The sequence below is a fragment of the Strongylocentrotus purpuratus genome, unplaced genomic scaffold (assembly GCF_000002235.5).
Source record: "Strongylocentrotus purpuratus isolate Spur 01 unplaced genomic scaffold, Spur_5.0 spur5_scaffold_1, whole genome shotgun sequence".
In the NCBI taxonomy this organism is placed as follows: Eukaryota; Metazoa; Echinodermata; class Echinoidea; order Camarodonta; family Strongylocentrotidae; genus Strongylocentrotus; species Strongylocentrotus purpuratus.
In genome coordinates, this window is record NW_022145594.1 from 9,267,640 (window position 1) to 9,289,273 (window position 21,634).

Consider the following 21,634-nt stretch of genomic DNA (forward strand, 5'->3'; position numbering starts at 1 on the left):
ATAATATGAACATGAATCACGCTACTCTACGCTGATCAAGATATCTTCATGGGCTTGTTGTACATCAAGGAGGCATGGCATGTGCACAAGCCAGGAAATGAATGTGCATAGCAGATGTGATGCACTATCAGCTGCTCTTAAGGTAGCATCATTTCAAGTGCAGATCAAATGGGTAGCTATTTGTTTTGGACAAAGTCCGGAATCTATTTTCTTCGGCAGTAAATATGAAAATGATATGTACCCAAGGGGCAAAATCCCAATTTTGGGGTTTATGAGACATGGAATGTTGTAAAATATTGTTTGGTATCAACATGTTCAGGGGACCTCCCTGCACAATTTCTAGGTGGACTACTGTACATCATACATGTACCTTGAAAATATGCGGCTAGAAAAAAATGGCTGCCATGTATAAACTAATGTTGAACGATTTTGAAGATTACTCTTTTATAGAGCGTCATTTTACCATGTGTGAAATAGAATTCAATTTTATACAAGATGATACCGCATTCAACAGGCTTGGTGATGGTTTGCCCACCCCCCCCCCCCAAAAAAAAAAGTCATGATTGTCATGGGCAGGGGAGGAGGTGAGATGGAAGTTCTGAATCACACCATGCACTATCTACTGTACATGTTTCAGACTGCAAATCATGTGTCTGTTATAGTCTTATTGTATGTATCATTCGGCCAATACATGTAGCCTAATTTGGTTTGTGAGTACATTCATGTATCATCGGTTGAAATGCATATTATTACCATAGCAATGGGAACTAAGAGAGATTTACATATATGATGACACTACATCATCGGACATCTCATTTCCCATCAAAATAATCATCTGCTTGATGGTAGCATCTACTAGTAATACAATTTATTTTTCATCACACTATATTACCTCTGCTATAAAGGAGAAGGCAGCATTTAGCATTGCGAGTTCAATATGATATACATGTAAATCATATTTGTGGGCATTTACCTAGAAGTTTTAAGTCATTATATGATTATAATATTTTAGACATGGAGAAATACTTATGTATTTTTGCGCAATTCATATTTTCAGGTAACTAAAAAATGGATTAAAAATCATATTTTCCAAACTTGATTGGTTTAGACAGGTCTATAAACTGAAACTGGGTTAAGAGTTTATGATTTCATTCTTTATTCCAGATACTAGAACTTGGCTGTGACCTGCAATGCAGGCTTTGGGACATGCAATCAGTTATAGTTACCTCCTTGCACTAAGAATGTCAGTCTTGTGACATGTCACCCTTTACCATGCACTATTTTCCATGACTGTTTTCAGTCACCTATGACTGACTTGACAATCCTGCATTACCGATGTACCTTGTGGGTATATGACCTTTTAGCTTTGAAGTCATCAGTGTGACACAAGCCCAAAGGAATCACATACCTTGCTGGGATCTCAGGTTATTATACACCCACTGGGGTTTTTATGACCTTTTAACATTGGAATTTCAGCTATTGCGTTCAAAATTCTAGATTGAAATTTTGTAACATTAAAGGCAAATCCAACCTTTCTAATAATTTCATATGTATGGTAGTGGGAAAAATGGGAGAAACAGGATGGCGAAAGTTTGAAATAAATCGGACCAATAATAAGAAAGTGAATGTTTGAAATACAAAATCACTAAATCTATGTGCATCACCAAATTGACAATTTGGTCGGTGGATTGTGACGTATTCATGGACAACTCTCCTATTTGTCATATACCAAAATATCATATTTGTACCAAATTTCTGTTTTTCTCCTGAGCACCTTCTCCTTTGGGGCACGCCTCAAAATATATTGTGGATAGCATATCATCTCTCAGGTCAATTTGAGCTGAGAAATCATCCCCTTAGCTGAAATCCGAGGGTAGAATACTCAATATAATAATAATACCGGTAAATGTAAAAAATAATAACAAATGTGGGGAATTGCGTCAATGTTTAACAGACAAGTAATTGATTTTATAAACTGAAATCAGTGTGTGGGAATAATCAATATTTTTCCAGAATTGTAAACACTGTCATAAAAGCTGCAGGTATAGATTTCTAACATGCACAAGGAAGATGGGTTTCTAAGGTGAAGTCGGAGAGCTGGAACGTTCTGCATTTTATCTATTTTTTCTGTTAAGATGCCATAAAAATTCAAAAATTGGAGCCTGCCGGGATATCATGTGCAGACTGCCTCAAGGCAATCCTTATCTACATGTATAAGATACAGGTACAACACATGTATGTCCCATCGATCTGTAAAAAGGTTGTGAAATGGTGAAGACTTGTCCGTAAGCGCCTCTAGGGTTGATCGACCTACTGGCAATGAAAGTTATACTCAGCGTGAAGCTGTCACATTCTAAATTGAACTGTCTGCCCCAGTGATAAGTTTCAGAGCTCGCTCTATTGTTTTGTCATGGACGAAAGAGAAAACATCTCAAAATCAAAAACAAAGGAATGCAGAGTGGGAGATTTCTAGTTGCATAACATACATCATAACAGAAAGCTATGTGACATTGTGCACACAAAACAACAAACTAGCGTCATACATATACGCCTGCCCAATGGACTGTCAAAAGCCAGTATTACACTCATTGTTTTCCAAAGAGAAAGTTTCTGAAATTACTGAGCAGATTGGCAATTTTTCAGTTAAAATGTTTAGTTTATTGGAGCTCTGTTTGAATATCCTTCTGCAGTGAGAGTCCCTTGCATTTATAAACAAGTTTGGATGAAGGCCTACTCTCATTTCTATTTTTAAAAGACAGAGCTCTTGTGGAGTTTTCAAGGGGGTTCATCACTCTATGCTTGGAAGTATTTTTACCACTGGAAATGGTAATCCCAAAGTCATTAAAGAATTGTCACACATACAAAGTTTCCTGTTACGCAAGGAAATTCACAATAAAGTGCATACAATGTGACATAGACCCCTGTTACACATGCATCGGCTTTTAAAGCGGGCCCCGGAGGCGGCCTCACACCTGCAATTTGAAGCCGCCTCGAGATCATCAAACCCCTGTTACACATGATCTCGGGCCCGCAATTTTGAGTCTACACATAGGCCGGCCTCACGTAGCCTTTTCACGAGCTCATGTTGGGGCGGACTCCAGAAAGACAGAAAGAGAAGGTGATAGAAGGATAAAAACAAAGAATAACATAATAGAAGGTAATAGAAGGAAGAAACAAAGAACAACATAAGGAAAGACAGAAAGAGAAAGTGACAGAAAAATAAAAACAAAGAATAACATAAGAGAAGGTAATAGAAGGAAGAAACAAAGAATAACATAAGGAAAGACGGAAAGAGAAAGTGATAGAATGATAAAAACAAAGAATAACATAAGGAAAGACAGAAAAAGAGAGTGATATAATGATAAAAACAATGAATAACATAAGTGAAGATGAAAGAAGGAAGAAACAAAGAATAACATTAAGGAAAGACAGAAAGAAAAAGTGATAGAATGATAAAAACAAAGAATAACATAAGGAAAGACAGAAAAAGAGAGTGATAGAATGATAAAAACAAAGAATAACATAAGAGAAGATGAAAAGAAGGAAGAAACAAAGAATAACATAAGGAAAGACAGAAAGAGAAAGTGTGATAAAAACAAAGAATAACATAAGAGAAGATGAAAGAAGGAAGAAACAAAGAATAACATAAGGAAAGACAGAAAGAGAAAGTGTGATAAAAACAAAGAATAACATAAGAGAAGATGAAAGAAGGAAGAAACAAAGAATAACATAAGGAAAGACAGAAAGAGAAGGTTATAGAAGGAAGAAACAAAGAATAACATAAGGAAAGACTGAAAGAAAAGGTTATAGAAGGAAGAAACAAAGAAAGACAGAAAGAGAAAGCGATAGAATGATAAAAACAAAAAATAACATAAGGAAAGACAGAAAGAGAAAAGGATAGAATGATAAAAACATTTCACATAAGGAAAGACAGTAAGAAAAAGTGATAGAATGATAAAAACAAAGAATAACATAAGGAAAGACAGAAAGAGGGAGTGATAGAATGATAAAAACAAAGAATAACATAAGGAAAGACAGAAAGAGAAGGTTATAGAAGGAAGAAACAAAGAATAACATAAGGAAAGACAGAAAGAGAAAGCGATAGAATGATAAAAACAACGAATAACATAAGGAAAGACAGAAAGAGAAAAGGATAGAATGATAAAAACAAAGAATAACATAAGGAAAGACAGAAAGAGAAAAGGATAGAATGATAAAAACATTTCACATAAGGAAAGACAGAAAGAGAAAGTGATAGAATGATAAAAACAAAGAATAGCATAAGGAAAGACAGAAAGAGGGAGTGATAGAATGATAAAAACAAAGAATAACATAAGGAAAGACAGAAAGAGAAGGTTATAGAAGGAAGAAATAAAGAATAACATAAGGAAAGACAGAAAGAGGGAGTGATAGAATGATAAAAACAAAGAATAACATAAGGAAAGACATAAAGAGAGAGTGATAGAATGATAAAAACAAAGAATAACATAAGAGAAGGTGGCAAGCGCGCCCAATGTATTATGTTGATAATGATGACAGGTTACGTCACTTCCGCTTATAAGCCGGCCCCGAGTCCACTTTGGTGTTACACATACCGATTGCGGGACTGAGGCCGGCCTCAAACCACATCAAGAGGTGGACTGAGTCCACCTGGCCTCAGTCCGGCTTTTCGAAAAAAGTTGGTGTTACACATACGTCGAGCCGACTCCGGGGCCGGCCTCAGTCCACTTTCAGACGTATGTGTAACAGGGGTCATAGACTATACACATTTTCCCCCCAAGAAAGTGTAAGTGTCAACAACATATTCCCTGTACAAAAGTCCTATAGTGTGGGTATGTATGTATGTGTAACAAAAAATAACTAAGAAAATGTTGAAATTCTAAAGTTTAAGGTGAACATGACATTTTTAAATATAAAGTAAACTTTTTTTTAGCAAATCAGTATGATAATGCACATATACAGTGTACATGTAGCCCACTTGAAGCAAGAAAGCAGGGAATGAGTAATTAGGTCAATGAGTAAACTGCTAGCTGCTCACTGATAGTTTCGAAACCAATGGAACAAAATCATAGTATCGTCTGCTGAAAGGTAAAAAGGCAATATTTGTTTCCATAGAGTTGAATGTAATGCCTTCTATCTCTCGGTAGACAGTTTGAAACTAAAAAGCAAAACATGAATGTGAACGCAAGACACACAGATCAGAAATAAATTTACCAATCGTATATTTCTTGAGACATATATCATGGCTGTTAAAAACAAGTACCACAAATCCACAACATCATATACTAAACCACACCATAAGACTCACCCCTAGAGCTTAACAACATCATATATTAAACCACACCATAAGACTCACCCCTAGAGCTTAAGCCCCGTCTTAATAGAATTATTTTTATCTCACCACGCGACACGTGGAAGAGAAACAGTGGGGGGTCTTTCGCAAAAACCTCACCCGGGTAGGTTACCATAACAACCGCACCTGTTTCATCGCGATCAGCTGGCGCGCGCTGTGTACATGTATACATTTTTTCATGGCGATGACGTCATCTACCCGAGTAGAGTTCCGCGCGCGTCTTAATAGGCCGTTTATCATGATGTCATCCAGACAACGTCCAGACGTCACCTTGATATCACCCTGGCCTGACTAGGGTGAGATTTACCTTGATGTCACCTCGATATTGTCCGGCTGTTACCCTGATTGACGCGTCTTAATAGGAAGGGGGTAAATGTCGTCCGGACGACACCGTGACTTTATTTTCCTGTTAAGACGGGGTTTTAGATAATAATGAGTGAATACCAAGAGCCCCTCAAAGCCCCTGCACTATTGTAATAGCAGCCTGGTTAGAAATATATGACTATTTATCTTTTCTTTTCTTCAATTAAACCCTTAGTCCAGTACCAGACACAATGACCGAACGTTGTACATACATACGGTATGTGTGTAATAATGTATGTAACATCAGGGGGAAAAAAAACCCAGCCCTACTCGTGCTGTAAAATCGTTTAAACGAATGGCGAGCTGCTATCTGTTTCACAAATTCAATAATTTGTTACCTTGCAAAATAATCATAATATTAACATTGAAATACACAAGGAAAAGTTTGGTAATTCTAGCATTTCGACTTTGATTTTTAATCACTCAACTCACACCTCCACCAATAATTTCCGTCATCAGATAAATATGTCATGCCCGGAATCCCCATATTCAAGCTGCTAGCTAAGTCATACCCAGCCCACAAGGGGGACTGAGGCATGGTGGTTGAATATCAACCATCCTATTTAGAAATTTCATGAGCTAGGGAAGAGAGCGAGCACAAAATAAAAACAACATTCATTAAAATGAATTCAATCTGGCAACCTCGCTGCCCAAATATTGGAACTTTGGAATTGGACTGTTATCGACAGTAGAGTTAGATTTTGAACACAATCATGCAGGGGAAATACATGTAGTTTTTGATCGACTTCTTTCTTAAACCACAGTTCATATAATTAATTTAGGATCTTGATTTCTTCCTTTAATCCCTTTTTGCTTCTTTTTTTTTAAATAAAAAAAATTGTGACCCTTCAAGTGCTGCCAAGGGCACATGCCCCCTCTACCACCATAGATACGCCACTGAGTAAGACAATTGTTATGGAACTTTTATGTCATAAATATTCCTTTTGGATCATCTTGAACAAATGATGAAACATAATGAAATCAAAATTCTTAATATATTCACATTGCAGAAATGTTTTTTTTTTTACATACAGTCATACACACATGTATATGTGGGAAAATCATAGGTACAAGGTTTGAAGACTTTGAGATTTAATACATAAACTTGACAATGTCTCTTTAGCACAAATTATAGGAAAGATGTGCACAACGCGATTCAGACCAACATATCGGTCTCTGGGGCTTTATCTTCTTGGGCCGATGAAAGCATATACTGTCTATAGCTAGAACTCTCTGATAACTATTCAGAAGACCCAAGAGGAGAGAAACAAGGTGGAGAAAGATTTTACTCAACTGGTATTTCAATACACAACTGTGGAATCGTGTATGATGCCAAAATAAATGCAAAACCAAGTAATTAATAACTTTATAACGCACATCACACATGTCTATACATGTAGGTGTGTTTTAAATCTTGTTTTTTAAGTTTAAAAAAATAGGCGATTTAAAACTCATTGTTTAACACTTTTAAAAACAGTGTTTTAAACGTGCCAAACCTGGCGTGTACATACAATGTCATATCTGCCAACGTTTGAAAATTAAATTAGGAATTTTTAGCACGGTATGTCTTTGAAAATAAGAAATCTGTACCCTCAACAGGCGTTTGCACATGCAGCGGCAGTGTAACTGGCAATACGCAGTAAATCTGTGCCAAACAGCGAATACAAATTCGCTGCTCAATCATGCAGCCCTTCAACGCACGCAATACGTGAACTCTCACATCGCGGCATATGATAAAACAAGCTTAATTTGGCTTAAGCAACAACAAAAACAACAAAAACGAAAAAACAAAAACAAAAACAAAATCAAAATTTTGAAAAAACAGAATATTCCTGATTTTGGGGTCCTAAAAATCCAGAAAAACAGAATATTCTGGAAAAATTTGTAAGGGTTGGCAGGTATGCAATGCACATCTGCTGATAATTTAATTCCAGCACGTTTTCTTTTATTTCCTTCACATTTTGCTCAATCCAAATACTGCCTAATTGTAAATTACTTCAAGCAAGTTTCTCTTATGATTGCAGTTTCGTTATTCAAGACATCAAGATGAGCATTGAAGTCCCTTTAGTCATGTGCTCTTATTATTAGATAAAGTAGCCTGCCCTTAAAAGTGAAGACATTCAAAGCCTGCAACAAAATCAAGAGTGTATGTGCCAGCATGTTAGTGTACATAATAGTGCTTGATCAAAAGACAACACTTTCTGATACTTCATTGTAGCATGGTATACTTCATCTGGGTCACAAGATACCCTGCTTGTCACAATGATATGATGTCAAGTAAACCAAACTACCAGCATACAGGTGTATATATGTACATGAACATGTAGTGTACATGTCAATATTAGTGAAGAGCAAGTACATGTATGTCACCGAATGATGAATGGAATTGAAAATCAGCTGAGAAGCAAATCATTCTCGAGTGTACCTGTAATCAGTTTCAGTTTTCAGGAAAAGTATTTGCCTACGAATGCTCTTATTTTGCATGTTTTCTTGTAATTAGTGATATTCTAGGAGTTACGGGTTACAATTCTATCGAAATGGGCCTGCAGCACATCTATTGTTTGTGCTAATCACTATGCTCGAATCCACTGCTATACTTTTTACCATAGAGGGCAGCAGAGTGTATTCTAGCATAGTGATCAACATAAACAGTACATTTGAAAGTACCTCGCAGTAGGCCCAGGCCCATAAAGTGTACCAATTCCAAATTTGTCTTGCAACAGCAATGAGTATCGAAACTTGTTGTGATAATACAGTAGGCGTGCGGGTGCACCATGTTGTGATTACTAATCAGCTTTTAAAAGAAGCACACGGTATTAAGAATAATAGACACTATTTTTTGTAAAAACTATTCGACCAATATATTGTGAAGAAGAATTTTTTTTTAAAGCTGTTTAATTTTTCTGATATTATCAGCGATTTGTTTTGTAGCCTGATTCTTTTATGCTGCATGGATCAAAATGGCGGCTTGCAAGTTTTCTTTCTATTTTTGCCTCGATATTTGACTTTGAGAGGCATGAGGATAGCACTTAACATTGCTAAGCATGGATGAACATAGCTTCATGTAAGATATATGCATGTATATGTTTGGCAGCTATAAGTGGTCAAATTTAAGCATCTTTAAAGGAACATTTAGAACTAATGGTAACAACAGTACTAGATCTAACAGATGTTTTCTGTTGTATCAATTTCGGGCAGGTACCTAAATTAAAAAGATAGTTGATATTCCTAGCCCTAACATGTAGGCTATCTCTATGAGTCTGAACATAATTTGTTTAATATCAGAAAAATATTGGCCTACATTTTCATAATATGAATAGGGCAAGTGTACATCACTCTCTTTTCCCCCAAAACACCAGGTAACTGAGTGTTTGCCCAGGAACTACTTACCGGTATAGACTTTCTATGTACATGTGGTGAGTAAGCCTTGTAATGGCTCTTCAATCAATGTTAAAAATACCAAGGCCTACATACAGACAACAGACTCACATTAAAAAAAATATATAACTAGATTTGTAATACTTGTTTGGAACAAGTATAAGTGGGCTGTTCCAACTATAATTTGAGACAAAATAAAGCAAAAATAAGCGAGATACTAGTAAAAAAAACAAATGTCATGTAGATTCATGATGTGAACGAAATTCACCTTCCATAGGCATAACACGCAAATTAAGAAACTTCTGAAATGTGGCCTTTAATCGAAATTTTCACTATGATGATGTCATCAAAATGAAAAATGGTGAGAAAAATGGTGATGACTATTAAAGCTTGTAGAGAATTGTAAAAGCTGAACATATCGAATTTTGGAAGAAAATTGATTAATATTTACAGAGATACAATCAATTTTTCATAAATATGCTGATGTCATAATATTCAAATTTGTATTTTGAGTTCCGAGGCCATTATGATGATCTCACTATACACTTAATGGCCAAATGAGACATAAAATCATATCTCCGACTCATACTCTATCCAAATATGGAAAAAATCAGGGATCCCTGTGCATCCCAAAGAGCTATAATGGATTTTGTATACCATATTTGCCGGCGATAAGGCCGCACCACCGCATAGGCCGCACCCCAACTTTGACATTTCAAAGAGAGAAGAAGAAAACAAAAGGAGAAAAAAAAACGAACGGACAAAACAAACAAACAAACAATAATTTTCTCAAAAACACTTTTTTTTTTTTACAAACTGATACCAAATTCATCAATATTCTTATAATTTACCGGAAGTTTAGCTAAAAAAGTGGTCGCAGGCAGATTTGGTGTCCGATATATACCCCTACCACAATGTATGGTGTAATGCGAAACTGCATGAAATGGAAAACATAATGGCGACTTTGGATGGATGTTCGCGGCAGCTCCGTTAAACGGTCCCTTCCTTTACTTTTGCAATGCATTGGCACAAACTTAGATCAAGATCTATCGGCAAATGTTGTGTTAGGACGTTTATTTTCGTCTTCATGTCAACAATGCAAGATAAAATTTTCGGTAAGATGTGTGGAAATGTCCTGTACCAAAGTGGTATAGTTATTTTACCGTTTGTAGTCCCATATGTGCAAATTCGTGCTGGTTTTGACTTTCGTTTTTTAAATTTTTTTTTTTACTCTTTCGCCGTAAAGGCCGCACCCCGACTTTTTGATATTTTCTCTTCCAAAAATACTGCGGCCTTTACGCCGGCTAATACGGTAGGCATGTTTTTTTTAAAAATACCGGTATATGCTATGTATTACAAGAGCTCGCACACATGGATATTTATCTTCAATGGACGCTCATCTCGTTATTAATGGTCATAAAGATATAATCATGGTATCAAATTGTCCAAAAAAATATGGGAAATATCATGAGAGAAAAAAAAAAAGCGATTCTATGATATGTAATGGTGTTACGCGCACAAACGCGCACACATGCACGTTTTTTAATGAAATGCTCAAAATGGCCTTTAACGTATGCAAATGAATTTGAGACGATTTTGAGCATTTTGAAATTTTGCGCACGTTTTTTGACCTGAAATTGGTCATGATAAATATGAATGAGAAATGACTTGGTTTTGAAGATATGATCAGAGTTGATCTTCAGAAAATTTCACAAAATGGCGCCTAGATGACGTCATCAGCCAAGGTCAAGATTGAAAACCTTACTGTGCTCTGTCCATATGCCTATACAGTTTTGTACATATATGTATGTGTGCCAAATTTCAAAGCATTTGATTAAGCTATTTTTAAGTTATCTTGCTAACAAAAAAGTGGTTAGAAATAGAAATAAATAAATAATCATAATGAAAGCAATTTTAACAAAAACATAAGGTGTTCTGTATTATAAACAGCCCACCTCAGCCACCTGAATATTTATTATGAATACAAATGTATGTGGAGCTCATTCTGGGCCAGTTCAGTACAAATGGGTGGAGCCATGCAGACAAATGGGTGGAGCAATGCAGAGAGGAAAACAAATACACAGTCAAACCCTGGAACTCCAGGGTACCCAAGGACATTGGTCCATTCCTTTGTATGCCAATTTAGAGGAGGAAGTATGTCCAAAGTGGATACACATTTGAAGCTACTTCCTTCTGTGTGCACTCAGACAGTAGTACCAACGGTATAAGTAACTCTGTCCTAACTGTGCTGCTGAAGTATGTCCAGTCATAGGTGTTCACACACACCCGCACACACATATTCAAAGAGTAAACAGGAAAGGTGGAACCAGCTTTTATCTCAAAATTTGCCAAAGTTACAACTGAATTTATATTTCCTGATTCTGTATAGGTCTATATACATATATTATAATTCTGCTTTTGTATATTGTACATTTTGTCTTTTGTTTAATATTACTAGGAAACATTCCCACAATCCAGCCATCCAGCTGCGAAGACATGTTTCAATAAATCTTGAATCTTGAATTAGCGAAGTATATGCAGCTTACAAAACAAGGAAATAATAACCCCCCCCCCCCAAAAAAAAAAAAACAACAACAACAAACAACAACAAAAGCCACAAGGCTAAGCATCACCTAGTCCCGAATCTGGCCCATTTAAGTTGGTCTTCACCACACCAACGTAATGCGACCTCCCCCTACTTACTTGCTGCCAGCCTAAGATGTTGTGATCCTTAAATTAAGATGCCCGGTGGAAAAATTATTAGGCTGGGCTGGTGAGCATAATTATTATTATTATTATTATAATTATGAGTTTGTTGATAACGCCATCTTCGGCAGCTTGAATCAAGTGTAGGGAATATAAAGAGGTATAAAGAACCTGCCAGATTCTGAACTAAGCATCACCCAGCAAGCATTCATTCGTAATTACTCAGTCTCTATGATAGTAGTGATAGGTACTATGTATTTTCTGATAAAGCCTCTTCACATATCACATGAACTTTTCTGAAGTTTGGAAAACACATTAAACTTTTAAGTCAACAGTTAAACAAAATTTAGTAAAGACAGGTTGTAATGTAGGTGGAAATAGTAAGGAGCAGTCAAATAAAGCCTCAATAATGAAAAATAAAAAGAGGCTCTAATTTTTGTGTTCATTATTGAGAAATTAAGAAAATTCCAAAAATATTAGCAAAGTTGAATGCAGTTCTGTAAAAACTGTAAACAAGGGAAACGCTCTAGGCGGTCTCGCCTGCATTACGCAATTCAATATGATGAAAAATTGAGGTTGGGACATTATTCATAGGCAGCCCCCCCCCCCCTCCCCCCAATGAAATCCTCTAAATATAATCAGCATTTTGGAGTGAATATTGACCAAGAGTCATCAGAAACATTATTTACTATAATTTGTACCAAGATTAATAACTTTCATGGAACATGAAGAAATAACAAATTTTATTTTTATTTTTAATCCTCACATACTGACCTAAAATGACCTTTGACCTTGACTTTGTGACCTGGAATTTGCGTCATAAGATTTGTGATACTTGATAACCCTTGTGTACAAGTTTTATGGAATTTGAACAAACACTTTTAAAATTATGCTAACATTTCGAAATCTTGATGTTGATGCCACAAAAGAGTCTAAGTTTGTTGACCTGAAATGACCTTTAACCTTAATTTAGTGACCTGAAATTCTGCTCACATGATTGGGAATACTTGATACCCCTTAAGTGCAAGTTTCATTGAATAAGAACTTATACTTTCAAAATTATATTAAGAATTCAAAAACTTAACCTGAGGTTAAGTTTTCGATAATGATGCCACAACATAGTCTAAGTCTGAGCTGGGAGACATTGCCAGGCATAGCGCCATAAATCAAAACAAAAAACAAAAAGTGCGCCTTATACACAGAGATTTACGGTACATGTCTGAAATGAATGCACATAGCCATGAATGGTACTTACCAAAGGAGGGGTGGATCTGCGGTTGATTTGTAACAACGTATGTGCCCTCTCAGCAGTAGAGGGGTAGATGGTAATGTCAATGATATCTTGAAATGGAAACGAGTCCTGCACAGCTTCATCCTAAAGTTAAAAACATATAAAGATATAAAAACATTTGTCAGAAAAGGTTGTGACAAATTTATTTCAGAAATGTTGGAAGTATTATAATGCATGACATGCCCACTCCTCGATGTAGATGACCAATGCTGCCTGGAAGACCTGGTGGCAGCGAATGAGTAGGCTCTTCAGTGTGCAAGAGCCTGGCACAACATTTGAACTCAGATGATAGACACGAAAGAAGAACAATGTTTAGCCAGCATCCATACTAACATTTTGGTGCACGTTCATGATCTATCAGAACATGAAATAAACAAGGGAAACGCTCTTGGCGGTCTCGTCTGCAGTACACAATTCGATATGATGAAAAATTGAGGTTGGGACATTATATACAGGCAGGGTGGCCCATTAGCAGGCCCTAAAAAAAGAAAACCCTCTGAATAATCAGCATTTTGAAGTGACTATTGACTAAGAATCATCAGAAGAATTATTTACTATTATTTGTACCAAGATTGATAACTTTAATGAAATATATGAACTAATTTATTGACTTATTAATTCTCATATTAAGTTGTGAAAACAATCCAAGTCTACTGACCTAAAAATGCTAAAATGACATTTGACCTTGGATTTGTGATACTTGATAGCCCTTGGGTACAAGTTTCATAGAAATTATTATTTGAAATTATGCTAAAAATTCGAAAACTTGATGTTGATGCCACAACAAAGTCTAAGTCTGCAGACCTGAAATGACATTTGACCTTGACTTTGTCACCTAAAAAGACTAATCACATGATTGATGATACTTGATAACCCCTATGTTCAAGTTTCATGGAATAGGATACTTTTAAAACTATGATAAAAATTCAAAAACTTAACCTTTGGTTAAGTTTTTGGTGTTGATGCCACAACATAGACTAAGTTTGTTGACCAGAAATGACCTTTGACCTTCACTTAGTGACCTGAAATTCTACTCACATGATTGATTGGAGATACTTGATAACCCTTTAGTCCAAGATTCATTGAATAAGAACTTATACTGTCAAAATTATATTAAAAATTCAAAAACTTAACATTGGTTAAGTTTTTGATGTTGCCGCCGCCATCACCCGATAAGCGGCGCCTTTGTCTCACTTTTGCTATGCAGGCGACACAAAAATGAGAGTAACCAGGCATTTCAAAGAGATATAATCAGGGAATAATTTTCTTCAAATTTTTTGATTAGCAATTTCAGCCGATGGATAAATATTTCAAATGAAATTCTGTACATTTCTATGGAAGAAAACTGCTACACAAAAGATATTTTGTATAGCAGTCATGCAAAAATGCATAGCAAATTGCGATGCGATACCAGGAAAATTATTCCCTGATAATGGAACAATTTTTTACATTTTTCAAGGTTCACACATGCGAGCATTTTTAAGTTTGCCCGCATTTTCAGCATTCATTGAAGCAGCACATGCAAAATTATCAAATGCTTGAAATGACCCGAAACATGTAGAAAACTTCAAATTTTGAGCAATTGGAGCATTTTAAAACTTTGATGCATACATAGTTACATAGCCATACGTTTAAGGCAGTCATGTATTACAAACTAATGGATGACATACCTTAATTTTATGCATACCAAGTTTGATGCAGAAATTGATCCGTTCAGAAAATATTGAACCCTATGACATTACACAGGGACAATCACATACAAAAGAGGGGATCCACTATTCCAGAAGATAGGGAATCATCCTAGAAACTTTTGTAGATTTTGGCGTTTATTATTTAGAAGATAGCCCAACCATAAAAAGGTAAGAAAGAAATAATACTAAAGATTCTGATGAAATCAACAGGTTATCTTATGCTACACAGTAGATAACCTAATAACTGCCACAGGGGTACTATAAGGGCACTGCCCTCAGCCCCCCCCCCCCACCCTAGGGGTATATATTTTATTCAACATATTAAGATCAGCCTCACCAAGTATCTCTTTGGCCTCACCTAAGGATCCTCCCTACCAAGTTTGGTTAAAATCTGGCATTGCATTTTTGAGAAGTGAAAAATGTAACCAGAAGACTTTTTGTGAGGGGGAGCCCTTAAAAAAAATTGTTAGGTAACCCAATTTTTCAATGGTTTTAGAAATTGTTGCCCATGTTCAAACTGCAAAAATAAAATCATTAAATACATGTGATACAGAGATGCCAACCTCTTGACACAAAAAAAACAGACTGAATATCCTAAAAAATCTGAAATGATGAAAACTCGACACTACAGTACTACTGGCCCGTGGCTAACGGCCAGACAAATGTTTTGCTGGTAAGAACGGGTAAGTAAAATGTTCACTCTTTTATTAACATTTAATGAGAAATTGTAAAGCAAAGTTTTTGTTTGGGTTGCAGGGATTTACATGTACATGTACTTACATGTATACATGTTTCTATGCAAATCCGCGGTTTATATGTTTTTTTTTAAAGATGAAAAGTCATATTTTCAAGAGGCGATATCGTATTTCACTTTTTTTTTATTGTACCTAATACGATAAAATCATACCGGTTGGCATCTATGTGTGATACATTTCAGTGTAATTTTGTTCACATGATTTGGCTATGAAGGGCTAAGAACTACATGTAGGAACTATGGCTATGAACGTGGCTAAATTTGAACCTATATTTCAGTATGGAACAAAGGGAGACCTACTCACCAGGGTAATTATGCAAACGCCAATTTGTTCTCAATTTGGCAAAACATTAGATTTTAAAAATTCATAAATTCCACAATACATTTTTCTCTAATTTTCAGAAAACTTCTCCTCCTATATTCTGTTCATTACACCAAACTTATCATCAAGTTGTACTTCCCTTTAACTTAATACAGAAGATATCCATGTACAAGCACTCAAAATAAAAAGTTTTTTCTCCCCCAATAATTGGATATCCTTCACAGGCATTTCCCTGACCTAGTCTAACAATAGCTTTGCAGCTATAAGTGAATGCCAAGCACCAAGACAGTGGCAGGTCAAAAATAGAAGCTGTTTTCCTATGACTCACAAACAGCCCTTATATCATGGAAAGGTAAACAAGCAAAGGATGTAAACAAGCAACTTTCACAAGGGAAGTAAGGTGTGCTAAGTGATGAAGATAGTGTGCTACAACAAAAAAACACCGTGTTGATAAGAATTAGTGTTGGCTACATATATAATATTCAGATTGTGTCCAGCACAAGTAATCTCTCTCCTGCTTTGTTGGGCTCTCCAAGCCTATACTTTCAAACAATTCCAGGTACCTGAGGTGCTGTGGAAACTACAACTTATTGATGTTGTTCAGACAATTCCTCCATGTCCTCTTCTTCTGCTTCGGTGGTTGGAGTATTCACCTGAATGCCATTACATTATTTGGATGTCCCTTTATTCTTTCAGTGATGATTTGTCATTGATAGGGTCAGTTGGTGATCAATAAATGTTCAAACGATAGCCGGGTCTATAAATACAGCACAACTTTTCTTCTTTTTACTGGATTGTTTCCCATTAGGTTTTAAAGCCCATTCACACAGGACATTTTTTTGCAATCAGCAAAAATTTGTTTACATACAAACTTGCTGTGCTGTGGAGTTTTCCCCCCCCCCCCCCCCCCCCCCCCCCCTCTGCCCCACAGCATTTTTACACATATCTGATCAGGGGGTAAATACATGTACAGTCAAACCTGCTTTAGTGACTACCTGTCTATAAAGACCACATATTTTGTTTCCCTTGAAAATGGTTTCTCATTGAAACATGTACTAAAGGAACCTGTACAAAGACCCCTTTTTGTGTTTCCCTTGGGCGGTCGCTATAGACTGGTTTGACTGTACATCATGTAGTAGCAATCTAAGGTTGGACTTTCAATCTATTTTAAAGTTGGGTTCAAAGAGTAGACCAGTTTAATAGTTGATGGGTGAGCAAGTTTAGAGTAGAGGTGCATTGATTTTTTAATATGTAATTTGTATCATTGCATATTAGGGAGAATTAGATCGAACAATCAAAATTCCCTTGGTGGAAAGTTTGGAAACATGTATGCAAAGTAACAATTATTATCATTCAAAACGGTAAAATACCGCCCCACATCTGCACTTGAAGAGCTAGCTGAACATGGCCGAGATTTGTGACGTCGCTCAAGGGACCAAATTAGCTTAAAGCAGATAATTTTCCATATTACAATGCACACATTTTCAGTGCCTGTTTTGTTGTCTCCTCTTTACTTATTTCTCACTGCAAATTTTTTTGTTTTTGTTTGGGGGGGGGGGGGGTTCGTAATGGAGGCATAAAAACCAAACAAAGACAAAAAGACAAAAACAACATGAACAGGTTACTATATCATCCTAATTCTAGCACATTCCATTTTTTGCGAAATCTATGCATGGATATCCTTATAACAAATATATTTTACTGTAAGGTATGTTTGGTTTAATTTGATAAAAAAATTAATTAAAAGAAGGGAGTATCTCAAGAAATCTACATAAATATAATGTTTTCTTTGCAATGATAATACAATGATTCAATAGAGCATGCTGTTTGTCTTGTATTCCAAACAAGATCTCCTCATCTGTCAATTGTAACCTTTCTTTATTAAATCTTGTATACCACCATCTTAAAAATTCGTTCAAGTAATCTCATGTATATAAACATTCTACAAACAGGTGCTCAATCGTTTCTGGCTCTTGTTTACAGAAAGAACACATTTCATCATCTATCACTTTCATTTTTTCAGCTTTGCATTTACCAGTAAGCATCATGTATTTATTTTATATTGGAATAACCTAGTTCTTGTATCAGGAATAATTCTAAAAGGTAATTCATATATAAAATCACAATCTTCTTTATTTATTTCATATTTTGATCTCCAGTAGGTTTCTGAAGTAGGCTTTTGATATTTGTTTTCTTTTATTATCATATTGATCATCTATGGGTGTATATAAATTTGTCTATTACGAAATATAATACAAGTATCCAGCTATTTTGATAAATGCCTACATTGTACTTTCAATACACTGAGCTTTCAACCTCTGTGGAATGGCAGAAACGACTGAGCACCACAGAAGATAATTCTCAAAACCAATCTGTTGCTACAGTACTTGGCAAAAACAATTAATTTTCCATTTGCATCAAACAAATCTTCTACATACTGTATACCATATACCAATATCAAATACCGGTAAGTCTTTTACAAACCAGCTATTCTTATTTGTCTATTGTTTCATATTACTTTCTTGGGAAAGTTGATTATTGTTACACAGTTCTCTAAAGTCAAAATATGCATATAACCTAAGTTATAAAGAAGGTAGATGTCTTAATTTTGAACAATCTTTTTTGTCAAAGTTGCAAGAAAGTAAAAATTGTCCACCATATTTTCTTGTAAAGTGATTCAAAAATATTTTCAATGAAAAAGTCTTACTACAATTTTATTCTGAGTGCCTTAAACATTGAATGAATGTCTATCATATTCAGACCCCTTTTAGAATACGGAGCAATCAATGACGATTTTTTTTTAAAAATTCCTTTTTCCGTTCCATAAAATACATGTATAGTTTTTCTAATTCTTCCACCACACATTCAGGGACAGGTAAAACTGATGCACAAAAAAACGAATTTTGACAATGCAAAAGTTTTTAAAAATTTGTATTTTTCCTATTAAGGGAAGATTTCCTTTTCACCATACATTTTACAATATCTTAAAGGTAAAGACAAGTAATGGAAACGCCCCAATTTCAAAAAATGAAATGGAAGCTCTTATTACCAATCATGTCAAAGAATATGTTTTGACTAATACATGATGATAAAAAATTTGCCGGGAAACCGCCTACTAATTCATATATTTGGTAAATTTGTTTCTCTCATGGTCTGTGAGAGATATAGGGTAGACCCATATACATCTTTCTGTGTATAGTGCTTGTAACTTTACGAAGAATGGGCCAAATTTCTTATCATTTTGATGATTCCGGAACCTTGCAGATGCTAGATGCTAGATGATCAACCTTTTCTGATCGATTCCACAACGTTTCTTTCACAATACAATCGCATGACCATAACTGGTCTTTACCTTTAACATCTTTAATACATTTATCAAGAGTTCCTACATACAGGAAGAAATTTTGTAATGGACCAAATCCGACCAATGGTTGAATATGCACGATTCATCAGGAGAGAATGGGTACACAAACACACACACACAAAAAAAAAAAAAATTATCACTGCGAAAATATATATATATTTTTTTTCTTCCATATTTTCAATTTCAATGCCAGCTGCCATACTCACCCCATATGTTAGCTTCTTCTTAGTGACTCCTTTGACTCCACTGACTTCATAGATATCTCCATTTGCCATCGTAAATTGTTCAGTTCCCCACTCTTGTTTCATCTCTTCACTAAGAGACACAAGAAACATCACTCTGAAAGCAAATGTTTCTCTTGGATCATCGCGGAAATCTGTGAGAGCAGTCCGTACTTTTCGTCTCAACTTTCTCTTGTCCCACCATGAGAGCCCCTCATTTAGGGACTTTGGCAAGAAGCGCCCAAAGCGCAATCTCCCGTTCAGGTTGGTCAACGAGGTCCCGTCCTCTTTGACATGTTGCATGAAGTCCAGTACCATAAGACCTAATGATTCCTCAGTGCTTAGCCCCATGAACTCGTCATTCAGGAAACTCTCTCTGTACTGGCAAAACATATAGTTGACAACATTCTCTTCCAAGAGCATGAACCCCTGTGCATCACCTGAAGGACACATGGTGGCCGTATGAAACCTCACCCGGTACTCCAGCTGCTCTGACTTTCTCTGTCTCCTGGAAAACACTTGAGCCTTTGGGCACAACCACTTCTTGTTGGTCTTATCATAGAGTGCAAAGAGATTGCTTGTTAGACGGGGAATGCCACACAACTTGGCTGCCTTTATGCATACCTGCTCCACAGTGAGCCGTTCACGCCATGGGAGCACCAGATTTCCGCACATGTAAGTACGGACTTCCACAATGTCTGGCTCCATTCCGTTAGGCAAGCCCGGAGATTCCCGTGAACTGCGGATAGAGGGTAGGCGCAGCATGTTGACCATGTGTCTAATGCTCACTTTCTGTGTCATCAATCAAGCTTATCCCAAATTTGAAAATGATGAGTGTCGACCAGACAAACCTTTATTTGGATCATGATATTGCACATTAAAAGTTTAAAATTCCACTGCAGTTAAAGTTTAGATCAAGGAATCACTGCACAGTCTGTATCACTCTCATTTTCTGTATCATCATCTGAACACACTCTACCAAACATTTCCATCCCAAACTATAAAATCTGAGCGAGTAGAAGGATGTTTGGCTGAGGCTACATGTATCTTCATGTTCAATCTTGGCTAAATCCTGTGACATCCACGCCATCAAAGTAGGAACTACAGATAAAGAAAAGAAATGTATGGAAGAGATAATAATAATAACTTGCACATTGTTAGAATTTCTTACAAAGTATAATCTGGCAGTATCTTCAACATTGAAAGATTTTTATAAATGGAACTGTTTTTGATATTTTGTCATCTTACCCATTTCTACTTAAAAAATAAAAAATAAAAAAATAATATTTTGTCATCTTACCCATTTAAAAATATATTCATAGGAACCCATTCAAATTTTAAGGCGTGATGGTACTCATTTCATTATATTTATTTCACTTCAGATTGCTAATAAGAAAAACAATTAACATTCCAGTTGACGGATAATGAAAGAACCTGCAATTTCATAGGATGTAATTCCATACTATACATATCTATAATTCTTTTACCGATGTGCCTATGAAAAAAAACATTTATAACATACTGTATTTGTCATATTTTGCTTAAATTTCTTTTTATCACAGTTCAGTTGAATATACAGAAAAGCGAATTAAACATGAATCTTAAATAGTTGTTTTTAAAATTTCAGAAGATATTGTGTGGACAAAGATTTCAATCAAAACACCACCATTTTCTGGTAATTCGGTTACCAATGTACATGTATATACCACAATATAATTAATGTAAGTGAAACATTTCTGGAATGAAAGAGTTCAAGGGAAAGAATAAGTAAATTTGTTTGCTTGTTTGTTTGTTTTGTTTTACCTGACTGCTTTTAGAAAGCAAATGTATGCTTGTAAGTAAGCAACCAGGGGACCGACGGCTTTAAGTCCTCTCCAAGGGACTTGGTAATGAGGATTAATGCCTAACCAAAGGGCACTGGCACATCGACTTGGTTTCGAACCTGGGACCCCCCCGGTAACGAGACCACTGCTCTACCACTGTACCATCGCGCCTCCCTTTGCAGATTGTTATAATAATAATCTTTTTTTTAAAGTCCACTGCAAATTGTATTAAACCGAAACGGAAATTCTTTTTGCCCAATTGATCATGAGCCCGGCAGCCACTGAGCAGCGCCAGATCAACGTTGCTCTATCCCTTATTGTTGAACGCAAAACAAGGTAGCAGCAGCTCCCATCTTTTAACGTCTTTT

General features: G+C 35.9%; 1 protein-coding gene across 2 annotated transcripts in view; it reads right to left on the bottom strand.

The window, feature by feature from the left end:
- LOC590852 (tyrosine-protein kinase JAK2) overlaps positions 1-21,634 on the bottom strand; it is a 100,364-nt gene that overhangs the window by 49,873 nt on the left and 28,857 nt on the right. For both annotated transcript variants that reach the window (XM_030977622.1, XM_030977621.1), the window contains exons 2-3: positions 19,429-20,544; positions 13,056-13,175 (exon numbers count right to left, since the gene is read on the bottom strand). In XM_030977622.1, coding sequence (XP_030833482.1) covers positions 13,056-13,175; positions 19,429-20,244 — 936 coding nt within the window. In that variant the 5' untranslated portion in view covers positions 20,245-20,544. The remainder of the gene's footprint in view (positions 1-13,055; positions 13,176-19,428; positions 20,545-21,634) is intronic.